At 42.4% G+C, this 24,177-nt stretch overlaps 1 protein-coding gene across 1 annotated transcript; it reads left to right on the forward strand.

Moving 5' to 3' along the window:
- Positions 1 to 102: 102 nt before the first annotated feature.
- Positions 103 to 23,896, forward strand: LOC129865008 (cholinephosphotransferase 1-like). Its single transcript, XM_055937402.1, has 8 exons — positions 103 to 570; positions 17,648 to 17,795; positions 18,046 to 18,187; positions 18,331 to 18,415; positions 18,984 to 19,115; positions 21,795 to 21,953; positions 22,252 to 22,377; positions 22,591 to 23,896. Exons 1-8 carry the CDS (start codon positions 331 to 333, stop codon positions 22,705 to 22,707), a joined length of 1,149 nt encoding a protein of 382 aa, XP_055793377.1. The 5' UTR covers positions 103 to 330; the 3' UTR covers positions 22,708 to 23,896.
- Positions 23,897 to 24,177: the final 281 nt, after the last annotated feature.

Here is a 24,177-nt window from a genome sequence, read left to right on the forward strand (position 1 = left end):
CACAATGTTACGTTCAATGAAGCTGTAGTAACCTACTGCAGTTGTAGTTCACTGCTCCTAGCAGCCAATGGACTACATTTAATTTGAAAATCCCGGCCTCAATTCCCTTCCGGAGACTTGCTTCCTGCTGAAACGCAATTGTCAATCGCAAACGGAAAAAATATCGACATTCATGGTTCGCTCTAGAAAAATGACTGTTCACACGTAACTGCCAAATGAGCAAGTATTTTCTGGTTGGTCGCGTGAAGATATCAGTGCCTGAAACCCACAAGAACGTCAAGAGTATAGCTGGGTGATAGGCTACTTTTCGTAGCGCCGAAGCTGAAAACAATGCCACATTTCTTGTGGCCGGAGCCGCTGTCAGCCGCACAACTCAAGCGGCTAGAGGAGCACAAATATAGCGCTTCGGGTCGATCCCTTTTCGAACCTCCTTGTCAGATATATTGGAATTGGCTGGTCCAACAAATTCCAACTTGGGTAGCGCCTAATACTCTGACTATAATTGGACTGGTAATAAATATAGTCACAACTGTAGTGTTGGTGTTTTATTGTCCAACGGCAACAGAGGAGGTAGGTGCTTTGCGACCTTGGGGTGGGGGGGAGAAACTTTCGAGTAGCCATGTAACAACATCCCATGACAGCATTGTAACTCTCTGAGATCATGTGTAACTTTGTTGCAACTCGAATACATGTACAGCGCTATTGTTACTTTACAACCGACAACTTGTTCTCAACTGGCCTACCTGGTTAAATAATCATTAAAACTGCTCAAAGCATCAGCATATTGGGTGGAAAATGTGCACAGTCCACTAATGTTTGTCTAATAGTTTGTCTAATAGTCTATTGTTGTTGACTTAATGCATTTGCTTGATTAAAATGGCAAATAAGAGTTCGTGTCAAATTTTGCCACCATGTTTGCTCAGCCACTCGTAAATTAAGCGAATAGTAATTTGAGGTAACTGGGAGTAAGTGTGGCTGAATGTTTATTCAAGAATGTTAAAGTTAATATTACTTAATCGCAAGTTTGATTGGATCATGTAAATTAAGCAAATACAGTTGAAGTCGGAAGTTTACATACACTTAGGTTGGAGTCATTAAAACTCGTTTTTCAACCACTCCACACATTTCTTGTTAACCAGCTATAGTTTTGGCAAGTCGGTTAGGACATCTACTTTCATTTTTCCAACAATTGTTTACAGACAGATTATTTCACTTATAATTAACTGTATCACAATTGCAGTGGGTCAGAAGTTTACATACACTAAGTTGACTGTGGCTTGGAAAATGAAGTCATGGCTTCTGATAGGCTAATTGACATAATTTGAGTTAATTGGAGGTGTACCTGTGGATGTATTTCAAGGCCTACAGTCAAACTCATTTCCTCTTTGCTTGACATCATGGGAAAATCAAAAGAAATCAGCCAAGACCTCAGGAAAAAAAAGGTAGACCTCCACAGGTCTGGTTCATCCTTGGGAGCAATTTTCAAACACCTGAAGGTACCACATTCATCTGTACAAATAATAGTATGCAAGTATAAACACCATGGAACCAATCAGCCGTCATACTGCTCAGGAAGGAGACGTGTTCTGTCTCCTAGAGATGAACGTACTTTGGTGCGAGAAGTGCACATCTATCCCAGAACAACAGCAAAGGACCTGGACCTTGTGAAGATGCTGGAGGAAACAGGTACAAAAGTATCTATATCCACAGTAAAACGAGTCCTATATCGACATAACCTGAAAGGCCGCTCGGCAAGGAAGAAGCCACTGCTCCAAAACTGCCATTAAAAAAAAAGCCAGACTACGGTTTACAACTGCACATGGGGACAAAGATTGTACTTATTAGAGAAATTTCATCTGGTCTGATGAAACAAAAATATAACTGTTTGGCCATAATGACCATTGTTATGTTTGGAGGAAAAAGGGGGAGGCTTGCAAGCCTAAGAACACCATCCCAACCGTGAAGCACGGGTGTGGCAGCATCATGTTGTGGGGGTGCTTTGCTGCAGGAGGGACTGGTGCACTTCACAAAATAGGTGGCATCATGAGGAAGAAAAATGATGTGGATATATTGAAGCAACATCTCAAGACATCAGTCAGGAAGCTAAAGCTTGGTCGCAAATGGGTCTTCCAAATGGACAATGACCCCAAGCATACTTCCAAAGTTGTGGCAAAATGGCTTAAGGACAACAAAGTCAAGGTATTGGAGTGGCCATCACAAAGCCCTGACCTCAATCCCATAGACAATTTGTGGGCAGAACTGAAAAAGTGTGAGCGAGCAAGGAGGACTACAAACCTGAGTCAGTTACACCAGCTCTGTCAGGAGGAATGGGCCAAAATTCACCCAACTTATTGTGGGAAGCTTGTGAAAGGCTACCTGAAACATTTGACCCAAATTAAACCATTTAAAGGCAATGCTACCAAAAACTAATTGAGTGTATGTAAACTTCTGACCCACTGGCAATGTGATGAAATAAATAAAAGCTGAAATAGATAACTCTCTCTACTATTATTCTGACATTTCACATTCTTAAAATAAAGTGGTGATCCTAACTGACCTAGGACAGGGCATTTTTACTAGGATTAAATTTAGAAAAACGGAGTTTAAATGTATTTGGCCAAGGTGTATGTAAACTTCCGACTTCAACTGTAGATAATAGGCTTACAACTTCAACCATAGTCAGCAAATCATTAACAGGTAGAATACCTAGGTTTTAACCATGCCACGTGTTCATACTATGACATGTCATCTGCTTAGGTTGATTCTCTGAAGAGGGTGTGTGTGAACCTACCCCTTTGGCTGTTTGGCTTCTTTTCCTTCCTTTGTATAGTTTGCGTTCAGGCGCGTGCCTGTCGGGTATTCAGAGATGTTACAGTATGTTTATTAGTTCTACACCTTTGTCCACCCATCCCACAGTACAGATTGGAATCTCACCACTGACACAAAGTCCAGATTCCATCAAGCTCCAGGCAGGTTTGTGCAGCAGACAATTCAACAAGGGCATTTTATATGCAGCACAAGCTGTTGTCAATGCAGCCATGGACTCACATGTAACCCGTCTCTATCTGCAATCTGTATATATAGCACAGCTTTGAATAACTAGATAAAAGGGCTACCTGGCCTTGACATAAGCTGCAGCATACACTACTGTCACTGACCAACTGAAAATATGTCAAGGGTGACCCTGTATGCCTATACTCAATACAGAACTTGCCTGAGAGCCATGTAACTAAGATGACTACCTGTATACAGAAAGGGCTTTTTTTAGGGCAGGGGTTACTGAAGAGCAATTTGTTGTTGGTAGAGGAAGGGACTGGAAAACAGCAGGATATCTAGAAAGAGAAAAAAAACTACTGTCAAAATAGTTGTGGTGGACAAACCAAATGGACAAACACACAGTTAGGCCAATACAGTAGTGTTGTGTTGAGAGAACACAGTTGGGCAAGTACAGTGCAGAGAGAACACAGTTGTGCAGAGAGAAGTTAGTATAGTACATTGCAACCGGTGGGCCCGGACCCACCTACTGGAAAGCCAGGCCCATCGAATCAGATTGGGGAACAACATTTTTTAATAATTATGCTCTCTACATGTCAGTGTTCCAAACGGGACATTATTTGTCTTTTTACCTAAACATGCAAACACCATCAGATAGAATTCATAGCAAGCAGTGCACTGGAATGGCATTTAGATTAAGTGGAATGACCTTCTCTCATGGGATGGGTGGTCAAAAATCACTAACTGAAAGCCACACCCCCAATAAGCCATGAATATGACTGCATTGAGGCCTATGTCACTGTGCTTATATGGCTATACAGTGCATTCGTAAAGTATTCAGACCCCTTGACTTTCCACATTTTCTAAAATGTATTAAATACATTTTTCCTCATCAATCTACACACAATAACCCATAATGGCCAAGCAAAAACAGGTTTTTAGAAATGCTTGCACATTTCAAAAAAAATAAAATAAAAACAGATTGTCTTATTTACATAAGTATTCAGACCCTTTGTGTGTCGATTGAGCTCCGGTGCGTCCTGTTTCCATTGATCATCCTTGAGATATTTCTTCAACTTGTTGGACTTGATTCTTCAACTTGATTGGAGTCCACCTGTGGTAAATTCAATTGATTGGACATGATTTGGAAAGGCACACACCTGTCTATGTAAGTGCATGTCAGAGCAAAAACCAAGCCATGAGGTCGAATGAATTGTCCGTAGAGCTCCGCGACAGGTTTGTGTCTAGGCACAGATCTGGGGAAGAGTACCAAAACATTTCTGCAGCATTGAATGTCCCCTAGAACACAGTGGCCTCCATCATTCTTAAATGGAACAAGTTTGGAACCACCAAGACTCTTCCTAGAGCTCCAGAGTTCCTCTGTGGAGATGGGAGAACCTTCCAGAAGGACAACCATCTCTGCAGCACTCCACCAATCAGGCCTTTATGGTAGAGTGGCCAGACGGAAGCCACTTCCTCAGTAAAAGGCACATGACAGCACGCTTGGAGTTTGTCAAAAGGCACCAATAGGACACTCAGTCCATGAGAAACAAGATTCTCTGGTCTGATGAAACCAAGATTGAACTCTGGCCTGAATGCCAAGCGTCACGTCTGGAGGAAACCCTGGCACCATCCCTACAGTGAAGCATGGCGGTGGCAGCATCATGCTGTCGGGATGTTTTTTATTGGCAGGGACTAGGAGACTAGTCGGGATCGAGGCAAAGATGAGCGGAGCAAAGTACAGATAAATCCTTGATGAAAACCTGCTCCAGAGTGCTCCGGACCGCAGACTGGGGCGAAGGTTCACCTTCCAACAGGACAACGACCCTAAGCACACAGTTAAGACGACACAGGAGTGGCTTCCGGACAAGTCTCAATGTCCTTGAGTGGCCCAGCCAGAGCCCGAACTTTACCCGATCTAACATCTCTGGAGAGACCTGAAAATAGCTGTGCAGCAACGCTCCCCATCCAACCTGAGAGGATCTTCAGAGAAGAATGGGAGAAACTCCCCAAATACACCATGCCACTGCCGCCTTTATTTGTTTCTCTTAACCGACCCGTGCTTCTACACCTGCATTGCTTGGTGTTTGGGGTTTTAGGCTGGGTTTCTGTACAGCACTTTGATATATCAGCTGATGTAAGAAGGGCTATATAAATACATTTGATTTTGATTTAGCAAACAAGACAGCTCACAGTCCAGTGCCTTTTATTACAGTCAACACACCTATATTTTGGCTTTAATTAACTTAACAAATACTAAATTCTCTGAGCCTCGTGGCAAAATGTGTAGAATAACATGGAGCTTCAAAACAGCACATTTTCCTCTGCCCCATGGAAAAATGTGTAGAATTGCAGGAAATGTGCTTTGAAACAGCAGTTTTCTCTTTGCCCCATGGTAACATTTTGTAGAATTTCAGAAAGTTAACTTTATTTTTGATTTATTTAGGAAAACAGCTGTCTTTATTTAAAGAAAAACAATTGTCCCACCCAAATTTCTTGAGGCCCACTCACAAACAAATGTCTGGCTCCACTACTCGTACATTGTTGTATAGAGAGATAATTAACACTGATTGTTGGCTCACCCTTAATGTCCAGATGGCTGGGAATACTTCAAGTCCCAGTGGTAGAAACTCACCCAGTCAGGTCATCTACTTTCCTTTACCATACTTTCACTTTTTTTTTCTTACACTCACACCTGTGTGTGTGGTGGGGGTTGGGAGGGTCATTCAAATGAATGTCATTGAAATATTTCTTTATTGCGGTATCAGTGAAAGCTGTGTGCAAAGAGAGCATCGCTGTCTTGAAAGACTACAACCAGTCCTGATACTTCCCTGACGAAGCATGCAGAGAAATATAGGAATGTGTTCTGAGCAGAGGGCAAGTGCATTGAAACAGTTGCTTTCTCAGTTGCAAAAGCAGCAAGGACTTTTCACAAAGCTGTATTCAGCAAATGACGAAATTACGAGAGCTAGCTATGTACTGTCCCACAAAATTGCTAAACATAGCAAGCCATTCGATGAGGGCAAATTTATTAAAGAATGTTAATTGACTCTGCAGCAATACCTATCCCCGACAAGAAAGAGCTGTTTTGAAAATGTTTCCCTGTCAAGACGAACAGTGACACGGCTAGGGTTGCACATTTTGGGGAATATTCAGAGGTGGAAACTTTCCGTGGGAATATATGGGAAATAATATTAATACCATTTTAAATATAGCTGTTTTTTGCATTGGATATATTTACCATGTCGCATGGAGACAGAAACATACACATTGTACCTTATCATAAGTAGACATAATTGCAAATGATTAAATCCTTCCCAGAAAAAAAATCTATTTGGTTACGAATTTAAATTTAATTAAATGAGTTGACTCTTCACATGGGATGATTTCATTGAACAACAAAAGAAAGGGATATTGAATGATCCATCGCATCTCCCAAAAACATTTTCAACGTCTGTAAAATGATAGTTTAGACACTAAAGCTTTGGTTGTCTTCCTCTCAGGCTTCCGTGTCTTCTCCCTGGACCTCCTCAATGTCCACCTCTTGAACATCAGACTCTGAGGCCTCATCTTCACTGTCACTTTCCAACCTTCTTGAGGATGGCTCATTGTCAGGCTCAAAAAGCCTCAAATTTGCCCGGAAGGCCACCAATCTTTCAACCCTTGTATTGGTCAGCTTGTTGCGTGCTTTAGTGTGTGTGTTCCCAAACAAGGACCAGTTGCGCTCTGAGGCGACTGATGTTGGTGGGATTTGGAGGATGATGGAGGCAACAGGGGAAAGGGCCTCAGATCCACAAAGTCCCTTCCACCAGGTGGCTGATGAGATATGTTGTCACGACTGCCATATTGCATCTCCATCCCAAAGCCCTTGCTTGGAAGTGTACTTCGCCAGACTGCCAAGAACTTTGTCCTCATCCAGGCCAAGGTGGCAAGACATGGTAGTGATGACACTGTAGGCCTTGTTGATCTCTGCACCAGACAGGATACTCTTGCCAGCATACTTGGGGTCCAACATGTATGCTGCGGCTTGTATGGGCTTCAGGCAGAAGTCTTCAAGCTTTTCGATGTATTTCAGAACTACAGTTTCCTCGGCTTGGAGCAACAGTGAAGTGGGCAGGGCAGTACGGATTTAATCTCTTACATCTGCAAGCAGAGTCTGAACATCAGACAGGATGGCATTGTCTCCCTCAATCTGTGCAATGGCTACTGCTATAGGTTTCAGGCTCCTTACCACTCTCTCCCAAAATACATCCTTCAGGAGGATCCTCTTGATGGGGCTGGCCATATCTGCAGACTGTGATATGGCCATTTCTTGGAGAGACTCCTTCCCCTCCAGGAGACTGTCAAACATGATGACAACACCACCCCCAACGGGTGCTGCTGGGCAGCTCTTGTTCTTCTCACTTTGCTTGGTGAAGTAGATTGCTGCTATAACATGACCTTTCACATACCTAACCATTTCCTCGGCTCTCTTGTAGAGTGTATCCATTGTTCTCAGTGCCATGATGTCCTTGAGGATTCAATGCATGAGCAGCACAGCCAATGGGTGTGATGTGAGGGTAGGACTCCTCCACTTTAGACCAAGTAGCCTTCATGTTCGCAGCATTGTCTGTCACCAGTGCAAATACCTTCTGTGGTCCAAGGTCATTGATGACTGTCTACAGCTCATCTGCAAGGTGGAGATCGGTGTGTCTGTCCCTTGTGTCTGTGCACTTGTAGAATACTGGTTGAGGGGTGGAGATTATGCAGTTAATTATTCCTTGTCCATGAACATTCAACCACTGATTGCAATAGTCTGCTTTCTCTGATTTGCTTGACCTTCACTTGAACTCTGTTGAACTCTGCATCCAGCAAATGAACAGATAAAGCATGTCTGGTTGGAGAAATCTCTTTCGATACACATTGCCTGTGAGCATCAGAGGTGAACCAGTTGCACACACAGCTCGAGCAAGACATTCATCAGCATTTCTCTGACTACGTTCCTCCATTGAGTCACAAATACTTCAAGCTGTTGCTATCGATAAGGTTTCTGATTAATCATTTTCACCTCGAAAAGAAGTAAAGGGACTTTTGTCAGAGGTTGTGAGCACTGAGGGAACTTTATGCACTTATTCACCAGATGATTCTGCATCTTTGTTGCATTCTTCACATATGATTTGGCACAGTATTTGCAAATGTACACAGCTTTTCCTTCTACATTAGCTGCAGTGAAATGTCTCCACACATCAGATAGTGCCTGTGGCATTTTCCTGTAAAAATGAGGGGGGAAACACATACCATACACATACCAATTCCATGTACAGATAATTAGTTAAGCTGTTAGATTAAACATCTCCTTTTGTAAGATAAATGTTTTAAAATGAAACATGTATGGAAACAGGTGAATTAACACTCCTCAGTTAGCAGGCTCAAGCAAGCTAAAACCCACATGGTAGCAAAAACTAACTATCAGAAATTGTTAACCAGTTAGAAATTATTTAAACACACTTTGCTGTAGGTTACTATTTAATAGTTAACAAAATATCATGTATGTCATATAAAATATATTCACCCCACCCAGTATTGTAATCAAAACTTACCAGAAAGCATGTAGTCCTTGGCTCAGACAGTGTAGTAGTGTGGGCTCAATAGCATCTCATTAGTGTGCAAGATCTTGAGAATCAGCTGTACATGTGATGGAAGAATGCACTGTGCATGTGGAGATTTGCAATTCCATTGAATTGAGGATAGTTTAACCAAAATATGCCACAATACCTAGAATTGCCTTGTGTATCTCTCAAAAAAGGTTCACTGTTTTAAGCTAACTTTTTTTTATTAATTTAAGCAAAATTCCCCAAATTCCAGGGCTTAACTTCCATGGAAATTCCGGAAATTTACCAGAAAGTTCCCGACCCTTTGCAACCCTAGACACAGCGTGTTGAAGACATTGCAGAGAATATGGAACAGCAGTTGAAAAACAAGGTAAAGGATTTCACCTATTTCTCCTTGGACCTGGATCAGAGCAGTAATGCACGTGACACGGCGCAGTTGTTGATATTGTGATGAGGCATAACTCCAGACTTTGAAATTACAGTCAATGAAGGGCAAAACCACAGGGAAATATTTATTGGAGGTTAATAAATGTGTGGCAAAGCTGGGACTGAGTTTTGAAAAGTTATCCAGTGTGACAACTGATGGGTGCCCAAACTTGACAGGAAAACACATTGGCCTTTTGAAAAGGATACAAGATCAAGTAGCTGAGCTGAACTAATTTTCCTGCATTGCATTATTCATCAGGAGGTGCTCTGTAAATGTGTTCAGAAAATGAGCCATGTTGTGGATACAGTCACTAAAGTGGTAAACTTCATAAGCACAAAATCTTTCAACCACAGGCAGTTTGTCGGGTCATGCAGATCACCCTACCACGCAAATGTAAGATGGCTGAGTTTGGGGAAGGTGCTTAAAAGGGTGTGGGGACCTGAAGTCGGTGATTGCTGCGTTTTTGCAAATGAAAGGAAAATATGTGGATTTCCCTCAACTGCAAGATAAAGAATGGTTGGCTGATTTTGCCTTCACCGTGGACATCATGGCTGTCATGAATTAACTGAATTCCAAACTACAAGGGAAGGGCCTTTTTGCACATCAGATGTACAGCCTTGTCAAAGCCTTCAAGTGAAAATTACTCCTCCTGGCCCTCCAAGTAGAAGCCAACAATCTCACCCACCTTCTGACCCAAGTATACGTCGCTGCTGTGTGCTTTGAACGGTGAGTTTTCTCGTCGTTTTGAGGATTTCAAAGTGTTGGAAAATGACATGCTGTTGGTTTCCTCTCCTTTCACCTTCAATGTGGATAACGCTCCTACTGACCTGCAACTTGAGCTGATCGATCTTCAGTCTGAGGCAGTGATTGGAGAACTATTCAAAACAATGTCACTGACGAGGTTCTATGCATCTTTCGATGAACAACACTTTCCAAACATTAGGAGTCATGCTCAGAAGATGTTTGTACTTTTAGGTTGACCCAATGTATGTCAACAGACATTTTCAGTGATGAAAATATAACAAGTCAAGGCACAGATCATCTATGACTGACTCTTAGCAATCCTGCGCATAGCGACGTCAATCTATACCTGACTTCACTACTCTAGTCAATGCCCATCAGAGACTTCACTCCTCACACTGAGTATTTTAAATGTAATTTTGAGCTCTCTGGTGTTTTTTGTGCATACCCGCTAACAAGAGTTCTGTCCGTGGTGCTGAATGCACAGTACTTTTCCCTCCGTGTAATTCATAAATCCAAGATGGCGTAGCAGTGTAGACGTCTTTGTCCTGTCGTGTCCCGTGTCCCTTGTATATATCTTTTTACATCTTTTTCTTCGCATATCTTTTAAAAATATTTTCTTAAACCTCAACTTCTAAATACTCTCCTGCAACCCGCCTCACCCAATGTGGCGTGGATCTGCTTTTTATCTAAAGTATTTCTATTTACTTCTGATCTGGAATCCATCTACTGAAGATAGCCAGCTAACTGCCTACCAGCTATCAGTTAGCAAACCATTGCTAGCGGTCATCAGCTAACCTTTAGCTCGGAAAGCTCTCGCTAGTTCGAACAACGTGACTAAAACCAGAGCATAACGGACCTATTTCTCTCCATATCCCCGGATATCCCCGGATTCCTACCGCAAACTCTGAACATTTTCATCTGGATCTTCGCAACTAGCTAACCACAATCCCGGGTGACCACTCCTGGCTAGCGTTTCCATCCCGGCGCAAGCACCAATTAGCCTGAAGCTAGCCCGGCTAGGGCTCCTGTGCTACCACTGAAGCCCACTCCTGGGCTACAATATCCGGACCCCTTTACTGCCGGTACGGAGCACGGAACCCCGCCGATCCTCTACGACTGGAATACCGACATAATCTGCCCGAGGACTCCAACAGGCCCCTCAGGCGTGATGCCCGCTGAAGGCCCATTCAGCTAGCGCAGCCAGGAAGCTAGCACCAGTTAGCAAACACAATTCTACAATTCACAACCTCTCTTTCGCCATCGCCATCCGGCTTGGATTCTCTGTCGACACGACCACGTCTGGTCTGCAGACGTGCCCTCAACCGGTGCCCTCAACCGGCCTCCGTCTGAGCAAACCCCCTCCGTCTGAGCAGACCACCCCCCGGGCTACTAACTTTAAACGCGTGCTAGCTTAGTGGAGGCCTCACTGCTCCATCTACGGCTGCCCCCTGGACACTATGATCACTTGGCTACATAGCTGATGCCTGCTTGACTGTCCATTAATTCACGGTACTCCATTCTGTTTATTTGTGTTTTATCTGTCGGCTCTGTGCTTTAACTCAGGATCTGTGTGTAGTTAATCCGACCCTCTCTGCCTAGTCGTCGCCATTTTTACCTTCTGTTGCTGTGTTAGCTGACTAGCTGCTGTTATCTCACCTGTTGTTTTAGCTAGCTCTCCCAATCATGACCTGCAATCACTTTATGCCTTATTGTATGTCTCTCTCAAATATCAATATGCCTTGCATACTGTTGTTCAGGCTAGTTATCATTGTTTTGGTTTGCAATGGACCCCGTAGTTCCACTCTCCGTACCTCTGATACCTCCTTTGTCCCACCCCCCACACATGCGGTGACCTCACCCATTGAGACCAGCATGTCCAGAGATACAACCTCTCTTATCATCACCCAGTGCCTGGGCTTGCCTCCGCTGTACCCGTGCCCCACCATACCCTGGTCTGCACATTATGTCCAGAATCTATTCTACCACGCCCATAAATCTGCTCCTTTTATTCCTTGTCCCCAACGCTCTAGGCGACCAGTTTTGATAGCCTTTAGCCGCACCCTCATCCTACTACTCCTCTGTTCCTCGGGTGATGTGGAGGTAAACCCAGGCCCTGCATGTCCCCAGTCACCCTCATTTGTTGACTTCTGTGATCGAAAAAGCCTTGGCCTCATGCATGTCAACATCAGAAGCCTCCTCCCTAAGTTTGCCTTACTCACCGCTTTAGCACACTCTACCAACCCTGATGTCCTTGCCGTGTCCGAATCCTGGCTTAGGAAGGCCACCAAAAACTCTGAGATTTCCATACCCAACTATAACACTTTCCGTCAAGATAGAACTGCCAAAGGGGGAGGAGTTGCAATCTACTGCAGAGATAGCCTGCAAAGTTCTGTCATACTTTCCAGGTCTATGCCCAAACAGTTCGAACTTCTAATTTTAAAAATTAATCTCTCCAGAAATAAGTCTCTCACTGTTGCCGCCTGCTACCGACCCCCCTCAGCTCCCAGCTGTGCCATGGACACCATCTGTGAATTGATCGCTCCCCATCTAGCTTCAGAGTTTGTTCTGTTAGGTGACCTAAACTGGGATATGCTTAACACCCCGGCAGTCCTACAATCTAAGCTTGATGCCCTCAATCTCACACAAATCATCAAGGAACCCACCAGGTACAACCCTAAATCCGTAAACATGGGCACCCTAATAGACATTATCCTGACCAACTTGCCCTCCAAATACACCTCTGCTGTCTTCAATCAAGATCTCAGCGATCACTGCCTCATTGCCTGTATCCGCCACGGGTCCACGGTCAAACGACCACCCCTCATCACTGTCAAACGCTCCCTAAAACACTTCTGCGAGCAGGCCTTTCTAATCGACATGGCCCGGGTACCCTGGAAGGATATTGACCTCATCCCGTCAGTTGAGGATGCCTGGTCATTCTTTAAAAGTTACTTCCTCACCATATTAGACAAGCATGCTCCGTTCAAAAAATGCAGAACCAAGAACAGATATAGCCCTTGGTTCACTCCAGACCTGACTGCCCTCGACCAGCACAAAAACATCCTGTGGCGAACTGCAATAGCATCGAAGAGCCCCCGCGATATGCAACTGTTCAGGGAAGTCAGGAACCAATACACGCAGTCAGTCAGGAAAGCAAAGGCCAGCTTTTTCAAGCAGAAATTTGCATCCTGTAGCTCTAACTCCAAAAAGTTCTAGGATACTGTAAAGTCCATGGAAAACAAGAGCACCTCCTCCCAGCTGCCCACTGCACTGAGGCTAGATAACACGGTCACCACTGATAAGTCCGTGATAATCGAAAACTTCAACAAACATTTCTCAATGGCTGGCCATGCCTTCCTCCTGGCGACTCCAACCTTGGCCAACAGCCCTGCCCCCCCCGTTGCTACTCGCCCAAGCCTCCCCAGCTTCTCCTTTACCCATATCCAGATAGCAGATGTTCTGAAAGAGCTGGAAAACCTGGACCCATACAAATCAGCTGGGCTTGACAATCTGGACCCCCTATTTCTGAAACTGTCCGCCGCCATTGTCGCACCCCCTATTACCAGCCTGTTCAACCTCTCCTTCGTATCATCTGAGATCCCCAAGGATTGGAAAGCTGCCACTGTCATCCCCCTCTTCAAAGGGGGAGACACCCTGGACCCAAACTGTTACAGACCTATATCCATCCTGCCCTGCCTAGCTAAGGTCTTCAAAAGCCAAGTCGACAAACAGATCACTGACCATCTCGAATCCCACCGTACCTTCTCCGCTGTGCAATCCGGTTTCCGAGCCGGTCACGGGTGCACCTCAGCCACGCTCAAGGTACTAAACCAGGGGTGTCAAACTCATTTCGCATCGTGGGCCACATACGGCCTAGGGAGATGTCAAGTGGGCCGGACCATTAAAATTATACCATACTCTGCTATAAATAACCAAAATATCATGTCTTTCCTTTGTTTTGGTGTAAAGAAGCACAAGAACATTAGGAAAATATTGAAATTTAATGAACTATCCTTTTACAAAACATTTCATGAAACACCTCAAATTTCCTTAGACAAATGTGCAATTTACTTTTATCATTCACAAATATGCATTGCAACTGATCCCACTGATTGTACAAAGGCACAAAACTTTAATTGGTACTGAAAAATATAGTAATGCACTTTAAGATTAAATGAGACTTTTAAAGAAAGGAATTTTTAAACCACTTACACATACGCATATAAAATCTAAATGTAATCCCTGCGGACACCTTACAAACTAAGGAGAGTGATTTTAAATGTGTAATGAAGAAAGTGTTCGCCTGTCCTGTAAATCTGTAAACTTCATACATGAAACATACATACACATACAATACATACTGAAAATTTATGGAGTTGTATGAACAGTAGAATTCCATCACACAACTTTTGTTTTGAAGCTGCTGACTAACATTAAAGTGCACATTTTTTAAATCACCACAGTAAGGATTCATCTTCACTGTATTCTTTCAATGCAAACAGTATCTAAGGCAGCATTTTAAAGGTGTTAGTCTAGTCTGGACTTGTATTTGTTCCTGAAACTTGGCATCTTTTGGCCTGTACAAGTGCATCAACACCAGGTGTCATGTCCTGACTAGCTGTCACTTTCAGAATGTCATTTAAGTGCTTGTTTGTGAGCCTTGAACGCATTTTTGTTTTATTGATATTCATCACTGAGAAAATTTGTTCACAAAGGTAGGTTGTCCCAAACATGCACAAAATTTTAGCAGCCAGGGCTGTTAATTTGGGGTACCCTGGTAGTAGATGCTGATAAAATCTGTCCAGACCTACAGAGGCAAATTTGCCCTTCAAATCTGCATCACACTGCAAATCAATTATCTCTAGCTGAATTTCGACCGGCAGATCAGAAGCTTTAACTGTGAAAGGTGAGCGAAAAAACTGAAAATTCTGTCTCAAGTTCACCAAATACCTGAAAACGTTTCTCAAACTCCCGCAGTAGTCCTGCAATTTTGTCTTTGTACCGTTTCATGTCCGCATCAGGTCTGGTCACACACACATCTCTCAGACAGGGGAAATGAGCAGGGTTGCCATTTGCCAGTTGCATCTCCCACAAAGTCAGCTTCAACTTAAATGCATGTATGTTGTCAGAAAACTGTGTGGCATATTTTTCGCTGTGATGAGTCTCGTAGTGGCGTCGAATATTATATTCCTTCAATACCAAAACTTGTTGCAAACACACCAAGCACGAAGGTTTTCCGTGCATCTCTGTAAATAAATAGGACGTGGTCCATTTTTCTTTGAAAATTCTACACTCCTTATCTACTTTTCTCCGTTTGGATAACGACATTTTGGCTAATGAGGGTGTAGCGGAGAGGTAGAGACCAAGGTATTAACAACGTCGTAACAAGCAGCAGATGGCGCATTGATACCGTCTGCTGTTTTCAGTCTGTCTCAGTGATGCGGCTTGTCTTCTACTCTGATGGAAAGAGTGCGCCCCTTAGCGGATAATCCATGAATTGCAGCGAATTAAAAATATTAATTCCATGTCTTTTATGCATTTTTTCCACTTTCAAATTATCCTGCGGGCCTGATCGAACCTCCTTGGGGGCCGGTTCCGGCCCGCGGGCCGTATGTTTGACACCCCTGTACTAAACGATATCATAACCGCCATTGATAAAAGACATTACTGTGCAGCCGTCTTCATCGACCTGGCCAAGGCTTTCGACTCTGTCAATCACCATATTCTTATCGGCAGACTCAATAGCCTCGGTTTTTCAAATGACTGCCTTGCCTGGTTCACCAACTACTTTGCAGACAGAGTTCGGTGTGTCAAATCGGAGGGCATGTTGTCCGGTCCTCTGGCAGTCTCTATGGGGGTACCACAGGGTTCAATTCTCGGGCCGACTCTTTTCTCTGTATACATCAATGATGTTGCTCTTGCTGCGGGCGATTCCCTGATCCACCTCTACGCAGACGACACCATTCTGTATACTTCCGGCCCTTCCCTGGACACTGTGCTATCTAACCTCCAAACGAGCTTCAATGCCATACAACACTCCTTCCGTGGCTTCCAACTGCTCTTAAACGCTAGTAAAACCAAATGCATGCTTTTCAACCGTTCGCTGCCTGCACCCGCACGCCCGACTAGCATCACCACCCTGGACGGTTCCGACCTAGAATATGTGGACATCTATAAGTACCTAGGTGTCTGGCTAGACTGCAAACTCTCCTTCCAGACTCATATCAAACATCTCCAATCCAAAATCAAATCTAATCTTGAGTCGGCTTTCTATTCCGCAACAAAGCCTCCTTCACTCACGCCGCCAAACTTACCCTAGTAAAACTGACTATCCTACCGATCCTCGACTTCGGCGATGTCATCTACAAAATAGCTTCCAATACTCTACTCAGCAAACTGGATGCAGTTTATCACAGTGCCATCCGTTTTGTTACTAAAGCACCTTATACGACCCACCACTGCGACCTGTATGCCCTAGTCGGCTGGCCCTCGCTACATGTTCGTCGTCAGACCCACTGGCTCCAGGTCATCTACAAGGCTATGCTAGGTAAAGTGCCGCCTTATCTCAGTTCACTGGTCACGATGGCTACACCCACCCGTAGCACGCGCTCCAGCAGGTGTATCTCACTGATCATCCCTAAAGCCAAAACCTCATTTGGACGCCTTTCCTTCCAGTTCTCTGCTGCCTGCGACTGGAACGAATTGCAAAAATCTCTGAAGTTGGAGACTTATCTCCTTCAACAACTTTAAAAATCTGCTATCCGAGCAGCTAACCGATCGCTGCAGCTGTACATAGTCCATCTGTAAACTACCCACCCAATTTACCTACCTCACCCCCATACTGCTTTTATTTATTAACTTTTTTGTTCTTTTGCACACCAGTATCTCTTCTTGCACATGATCATCTGATGATTTATCACTCCAGTTAGTTAATCTGCTAAATTGTAATTATTCGATTTATTGCCTACCTCATGCCTTTTGCACACATTGTATATAGATTCTCTTTTTTCTACCATGTTATTGACTTGTGTATTGTTTACTCCATGTGTAACTCTGTGTTGTTGTCTGTTCACACTGCTATGCTTTATCTTGGCCAGGTCGCAGTTGCAAATGAGAACTTGTTCTCAACTAGCCTACCTGGTTAAATAAAGGTGAAATAAAAATAAATAAAATAAATTGCAATTTTAATAATGAAAATACCTACCAAAAGGAGAACATGGATGTGGTTTATTTCTGTGCATGTTAAAAAAGTAAAGTAAGTAGCATATCTGGACGTGATTTACAGTAGATACATCTAGTGTCAACATAGTCATTCCCATGATGTACAATCCTGTAATATGCTTTTGGCCGGCGATGGCAAAAATATATTCTAATGTGGCCCTCCGTGGCAAAAATATATTTTAATGTGGCCCTCCGTGGAAAATAATTGCCCAGGCCTGCATTACACTGTTTTGCCTTTCAAATATTTTTTTACAAAACAGCTGTAGTAAGCATACATTTTAGGAAATGTTAGACAATGTATTATAAGATGTCTGTTAGAGAGAACAAACCCATGTTGAGGTAAATAGTCAAACATCTCAACTTGTCAAACACAAGCAACTCTCTGTTTTGCAAGAAGTGACTCAAAATAAGATAAACAACTTTCCCCAATGTGTGTCATGGCTTTCTTCAATCTTCACTGATTTGGTAATACACCCTGCATCTCATGTAAACAAGTCTGTTTACGCAGAAGACAAAGACCGAGACCTTTCCCTTCAAGGGGGAGGGTGGAGGAAAAGTTTGTCCTAGTTGAAATAGAAACCAGGTCATTCCATCCCCTTGTTTAATCAAATTTCTCTCCCTCCCTTTCTCGCTCTCCCTCCTTTCTCCTCCCCTCCCTTCCTCTTTCCAGGCTCCAGCATGGGCCTTCATCCTGAGTGCGTTGGGCCTGTTCATCTATCAGTCGCTGGATGCCATTGATGGGAAGCAGGCACGAAGGACAAACAGCAGCTCGGCGCTGGGGGAGCTCTTTGACCACGGCTGTGATGCTGTCTCCACAGGTGCGGGCCCCAAGAATGTTTTTTGCCTGTTAATTTGTGGTGCTTTGCAGTACCTGACCAAGTGTGTATTTCAAGCAGTGAGGCTTCCCTGTACTTTTGTCTGGACTAGACTGCATTTAGTGTTTAGAGTCATAGCAACCAGTGTGTCATATTGACTGACAACATACATTGTTCTATGCCTCAGAGGTATAACACATTGTTACTCATTAGTTCTCATCTCGTCTCTCTCTGTTTGTCTCTCTGTCTGCAGTGTTTGTTTCTGTGGGAACATGTATATCCTGTGGGGTAGGAAGCTACCCTGATTGGATGTTCTTCTGTGGCTTTGTGGGGATGTTCATGTTCTTCTGTGCACACTGGCAAACCTATGTTTCCGGAACGCTACGCTTTGGCCTGTAAGTAGGAATGATGCCCAATTATATTATTTGTTTACCTGTTGCTGGGCAGATAACGACTGTTTGTTTTTGACGTAGTACTTAAGTCTAGTCCATCATGTTTCATAAAATATACAGTCTGGTTCTGATCTCTCTCCACCCAGGGTTGATGTGACAGAGGTCCAGATTGCCATCGTTGTCATGTATGTGATGTCAGCTTTTGGTGGAGTGGCCCTTTGGGACTACAGGGTATGGCTTCAATACATTTATCCATCCATGCACACAAACCTAACACACACTCCCATACCCACTCATACACTCTCTCTCTTTTTCCTTTTCTGTCAACTAAGCTGTAGGATTTGGAAACTTGGGACATTTTACACCAACATTTGTCACTATGACAACACAAATTTTACACCAACATTTGGCACCATAAGACATCACAACCAATCCTTAACATGTACTGTATAACCAACCAATCAACCAACCCCACAACAACAATCTACTAGTTATTAAATAGTCATTTTGTTTCACTTTCACTCTGTGCAGCCTGTGGAGGCTTAACGACTAAACGCCACAATCAGAAGTGAGAAGGTAATTATGGGTAGCTAATCCACCGTGGCGTAAGCATGATCACATGATCTGGCTAGAGAAAAGCTGATATCTCCACGCAATATTATTGGCTTCTCCTCCCATCATGGCCTCAGCAGCATGCCCCGCCCACCCACAGCTTATTGGTGTAAACAACGCTAGCTGTTGCGACAGAAGTTGATTAGTTCTGTTAACTGAAACTCTTGGTTGTTTTACCCTCTTGTAGTTGCCCGTCCTTGGGGTGAAGCTGTATGCCTTCCCCATCTTGGGCATCATTGGGGGAGCCGTGTTCTCCTGTTATAACTACTTCCACGTCATCCTCAACGGGGGCGTCGGCAAGAACGGCTCCACTGTGGCTGTAAGTATTATGTAATTACGTGTTTAGTTTTTGGGTTGATTAGTGTTTTTGATTACACTTAAGCCTAAACAGCTGATGTGGTAGTAAGATGTTGCATATATAGTGTCTTCAGAAAGTATTCATACCCCTTGACTTATTTCACATTTTGTGGTACAATGAATTTTAAAAAACATGTTTTCACATTTTTGCTAATGTATTGAAAATGAATTGCAGAAATATTTAATTTACATAAGTATTCACGCCCCTGAGTCATTACTTTGTAGAAGCACCTTTGGCAGCGATTACAACAAGTCTCTTAAGAGCTTTCCACACCTGGATTGGCAACATCTGCCCATTTTTTATTTTATTTTTTTATTCTTCAAGCTCTACCAAATTGGTTGTTGATCATTGCTAGACAACCATTTTCAGGTCTTGCTATAGATTTTCATGTAGATATAAGTCAAAACTGTAACTCAGCCACTCAGGAACATTCACAATCTTCTCAGTAAGCACCTCCAGTGTAGAGGTCGACCGATTATGATTTTTCAACGGCGATACCGAATATTGGAGAACCAAAAAAAGCCAATACCAATTAATCTGCCAATTTTTTTATTATTATAATTTTATTTATTTGTAATAATGAGAATTACAACAATACTGAATGAACACTTTTTTTTTTAATTTTTACTTAATATAATACAGAAATAAAATCTAAGTAGTGTCAAATAAATAATGAAATGTGCTCAATTTGGTTTAAATAATGCAAAAACACAGTGTTGGAGAAGAAAGTAAAATTGCAATATGTGCCATGTAAAAAAGCTAACGTTTAAGTTCCTTGCTCAGAACATATGAAAGCTGGTGGTTCAATATTCCCAGTTAAGAAGTTTTAGGTTGTAGTTATTATAGGAATTATGACGCGTAGAATATTTCTCTCTATACCATTTGTATTTCATATAACTTTGACTATTGGATGTCTTATAGGCACTTTAGTATTGCCAGCCTAATCTCAGGAGTTGATAGGCTTGAAGTCATAAACAGTGCTGTGATTCAAGCATTGCTAAGAGCTGCCGGCCAACGCAGTAAAGCTTGAATGAATGCTTACGAGCCTGCTGCTGTCTACCACCGCTCAGTCAGACTGCTCTATCAAATCATAGACTTAATTATAATATAATAAACACAGAAATGCAAGCCTTTGGTCATTAATATGGTCAAATCCGGAAACTATCATTTCAAAAACAAAACGTTTATTCTTTCAGTGAAATAAGGAACCGTTCCGTATTTTATCAAACGGGTGGCAACCCTAAGTCTAAATATTGCTGTTACGTTGCACAACCTTCAATGTTATGTCATAATTATGGAAAATGATGGAAAATTTGTTCTCAACGAGCCAGGTGGCCCAAACTGTTGCATATACCCTAACTCTGCGTGCAATGAACGCAAGAGAAGTGACACAATTTCCCTAGTTAATATTGCCTGCTAACATGAATTTCTTTTAACTAAATATGCAGGTTTTAAAAAATATTTACTTCTGTGTATTGATTTTAAGAAAGGCATTGATGTTTATGGTTAGGTACATTCGTGCAACGATTGTGCTTTTGTTAAATCATCACCTGTTTGGCGACGTAGGCTGTGATTCAATGATAAAACTAACAGGCACCGCATTGATTATATGCAACGCATGACAAGCTATTTAACCTAGTAATATCATCAACCATGTGTAGTTAACTAGTGATTATGTGAAGATTGATTGTTTTTTATAAGATAAGTTTAATGCTAGCTTGCAACTTACCTTGGCTCCTTGCTGCACTCGCGTAACAGGCGGTCAGCCTGCAACACAGTTTCCTCTTGGAATGCAATGTAATCGGCGTCCAAAAATTACCGATTTGTTATGAACTTGAAATCTGCCCTAATTAATCGTCCGACCTCTACTCCAGTTTATTATGTTATTCTGAAATGGACTCCATTTTCTTCATATCATGTTTCTTTAGACCTGTCTAAAATAAATAATGGATTTATTGTGAAGGTGTAGGCTATACTACATGGATTTAGACTATTTAAAATGTAGATGTTCCAAAGGTCTGTATCAGTGGCTTGTGTGGAAGCCAGGAGATACTAAATGTGTTTGTTAATTAGCAGTCAATTACCGTGAAACCTGCAGTTATTTGCTTGACAATCACCGGCTGATGAAATTTCGTAGTTAATAAATGTGGAAAAACTCAATGGGTGTCAATGTTTTCTGAGTGCTTTCAAGTTATGTACCCAGTAGGTCCCTCAGGTCCTCTGGCACTGGCCTTATAACTATCCTAAAGCCTAGGACCAAGAGGCATGGAGAGGCAGCCTTTAGTTATATGCCCCCAGCCTCTGGAATAGCCTGTCTGAGGGGGGCTGAAACAGTGGACATATTTAAGAGGTCTGAAAACACATCTTTTTAGCTTTGCTTTTTCTTATGGTGCTTTTTAGTTGTTCAGTTTGTTTGTTGTGTAGTAAATATTTCAGCTTTTATTTTCATTGTCTTCTTATTCTTTTTTTTTTTTACTGTAATTTACATTGCGTTGCATTCGATGTCTGAAATGTGCTGTATAAATAAAGTTTGATTTCATTTGAAGGCACTGTACATTTTAGGACAATCAACAGTTTTTGGGGCTTCTATTCTAGGTTAACAATTCAAAGTTATTTATTATTTTGCTGTGTGTTCCTTAGGACACCAGTGTGCTGGCACCAGGTATGCACATCGGCCTCATCTTCACACTGGCCTTCATCATCTTTAAGAAGTCATCCAACAAGCTTTTTGAACTGCACCCCTGTCTCTACATCCTAACTTTCGGCATGGTCGTCGCCAAGATCGCCAACAAGCTAGTTGTGAGCGCTCCATTTAATATAATAGTCTTCACTTTCTTACTTTGCTGTCATCTCTCAATCTATTAATATCTCTAGTCTACTGACTCTACTGCCTGAAGGGAAATTCATTAAAAAATATATATTTGTCTGTCTGGAGTGTATTATCAAGCAAGCAATGAATACTTTTCCTCTCATAAATGAGAACTCCATATGTAACAGTGAAAGCCATACCAGTATTTACCTTAGCTCATTCATTAGCCCTGCTCCTCCTCCTCCAATATCTGTATGTTCCTTTTGTGTTCCTCTGTCCTTGTGTCAGGTGGCCCACATGACCAAGAGTGAGCTTTATCTCCCAGACACGGCGTTCATCGGGCCTGGCCTCCTCTTCCTCAACCAGTACTTCAACAGCTTCATCGACGAGCACATAGTCCTCTATATCGCAATGGTGAGTTCTCACCCCAGATTTGTCTTTACGATTCTCTAGTTCTGTCATCAAAACAATGTTTTAGTACAGGTCTGGTGTCATTTTCAACCCACTAACCCATTTCAGTTGTCTCCCATATAGGACCAGGAGTAACCACAAACTGACCGGGAACAACTCTAGGCCCTATGTGCATCAAGTACATTTCTCATGCCGGTCCTTCTGTTTCCTCCCCAGGTCCTGTCGTTGATTGACTTGACGCGCTACTGCACAGGCGTGTGCATCCAGATTGCCTCTCACCTGCGCATTCACGTGTTCAGCATCACGGCACAAGCTGCCCCCAAACACGACTGACGTTTTGCCCGGAGGAAGGAGGCGGGGGATGCCGCCCCGCTCTTGAAAGCAGATGATGATGAAGAGGTCCCCTCCACCCCAAACCTCAGCAGCCTTGACACTGTGACCACCTCTGACTAAAGGTTGTCTGTAATAATGCTAGAGTAATGACAACCACCCGATTTTCCAACCAACCACCCGATTTTCCACTTATTTTCCAACCAACTGGAAATAAGTTGGTTGGTTTTTCTTTGTCTCCATATAGGAAGTAATCACTACCTGAGGTAATCTGAGACTCAGATTTGATAAGTCATCAGACAGGTTTTAACATCCAAAGCGCACCATTTGCCATTTTTTCCAGCTCATTCAAATCATACACTATGGGTAAACTACAATACATTTTTTGGCAAAGATCAAATAATGTTGCTTTGTATTTTTCCTTGAATTTGGTTTCTCAATTGTTTTGACTGACAATTATACATATTCCTAACTAATTGACCTATATTCAATGCTGTAAAGTTAGAGGCTACAGAACTAGACTCATGTCTTCACAGCCTCTTGTTAAAAACAATGTGATAACTCAACCCAATGAACATGTTTGATCATTGCCCAAATTGATATTGTTGCTCTTAATCATTCATTAGTCATGTTTATTTAATGAATGAGACCCAATCTGACATGAAATTAACTCAATCAGGGCTAGGAAATACAAAATAAATCAACCTTTCAACCTCATAACTTGTGAAATGAAGTTTGTAAAGTAGAATGAGATATGGTAAGCTAATTGTCAAGGACTGCAGGGTAAGGGTCTGGGTTAATGCTGAAAAGTGACATTTCTTCTACAAGGGCTTCTGACTGAATCCCCCACCCTCTGTAACCTCAACTCTACTCCAGTTGAAGTCCTTGTAGTCATGTTGGTGATGCGTTAACACCAGAGTCCTGTCTGCTTTCAACGTTCTGCTCCCTAAAGGGCTAATTCTTTGAATCCTTTTGTTTAATTAAAAAGTCTGAATATTTTAAGTACTAAAATGTTTCTTTTCTGCATCATTATGAAACCAGTATTTATGGTTGAAGTATCAGACATGTAACAGAATTTTTTACAGAAATTTATTTTACTATAATTCTGTACTGGAAGCCATCTTTTTTATCACATTTAGAATATGTATAGGTGAATGAATGCATTTGGTACATTAAACTCAATGATTTGTGATTGGTATGATTCTGAAATGTTTTGGGGCATAGCTGAATGGTCATTGCTCAACAACTTTAGGATAGACAAAGGGATGCAACTATTAGAACAAAGATAAGAAAATCAAGAACCCCTACTCTAGGAATATGACCACCATAAAGAAAATGGCCCTAAAAAGGACATTTTGACTTATTGGTGGGTAGAATTCCAATGAGAGCCTTCAGATTGTGACATTTCAATGACTGTCTGGAAATGTTAGCCACCTGTTTTTGTTCAATCAGGGTAAACTATGCATTGAAAAG

The sequence above is a fragment of the Salvelinus fontinalis genome, chromosome 11 (genome assembly GCF_029448725.1).
Source record: "Salvelinus fontinalis isolate EN_2023a chromosome 11, ASM2944872v1, whole genome shotgun sequence".
Taxonomy (NCBI): Eukaryota; Metazoa; Chordata; class Actinopteri; order Salmoniformes; family Salmonidae; genus Salvelinus; species Salvelinus fontinalis.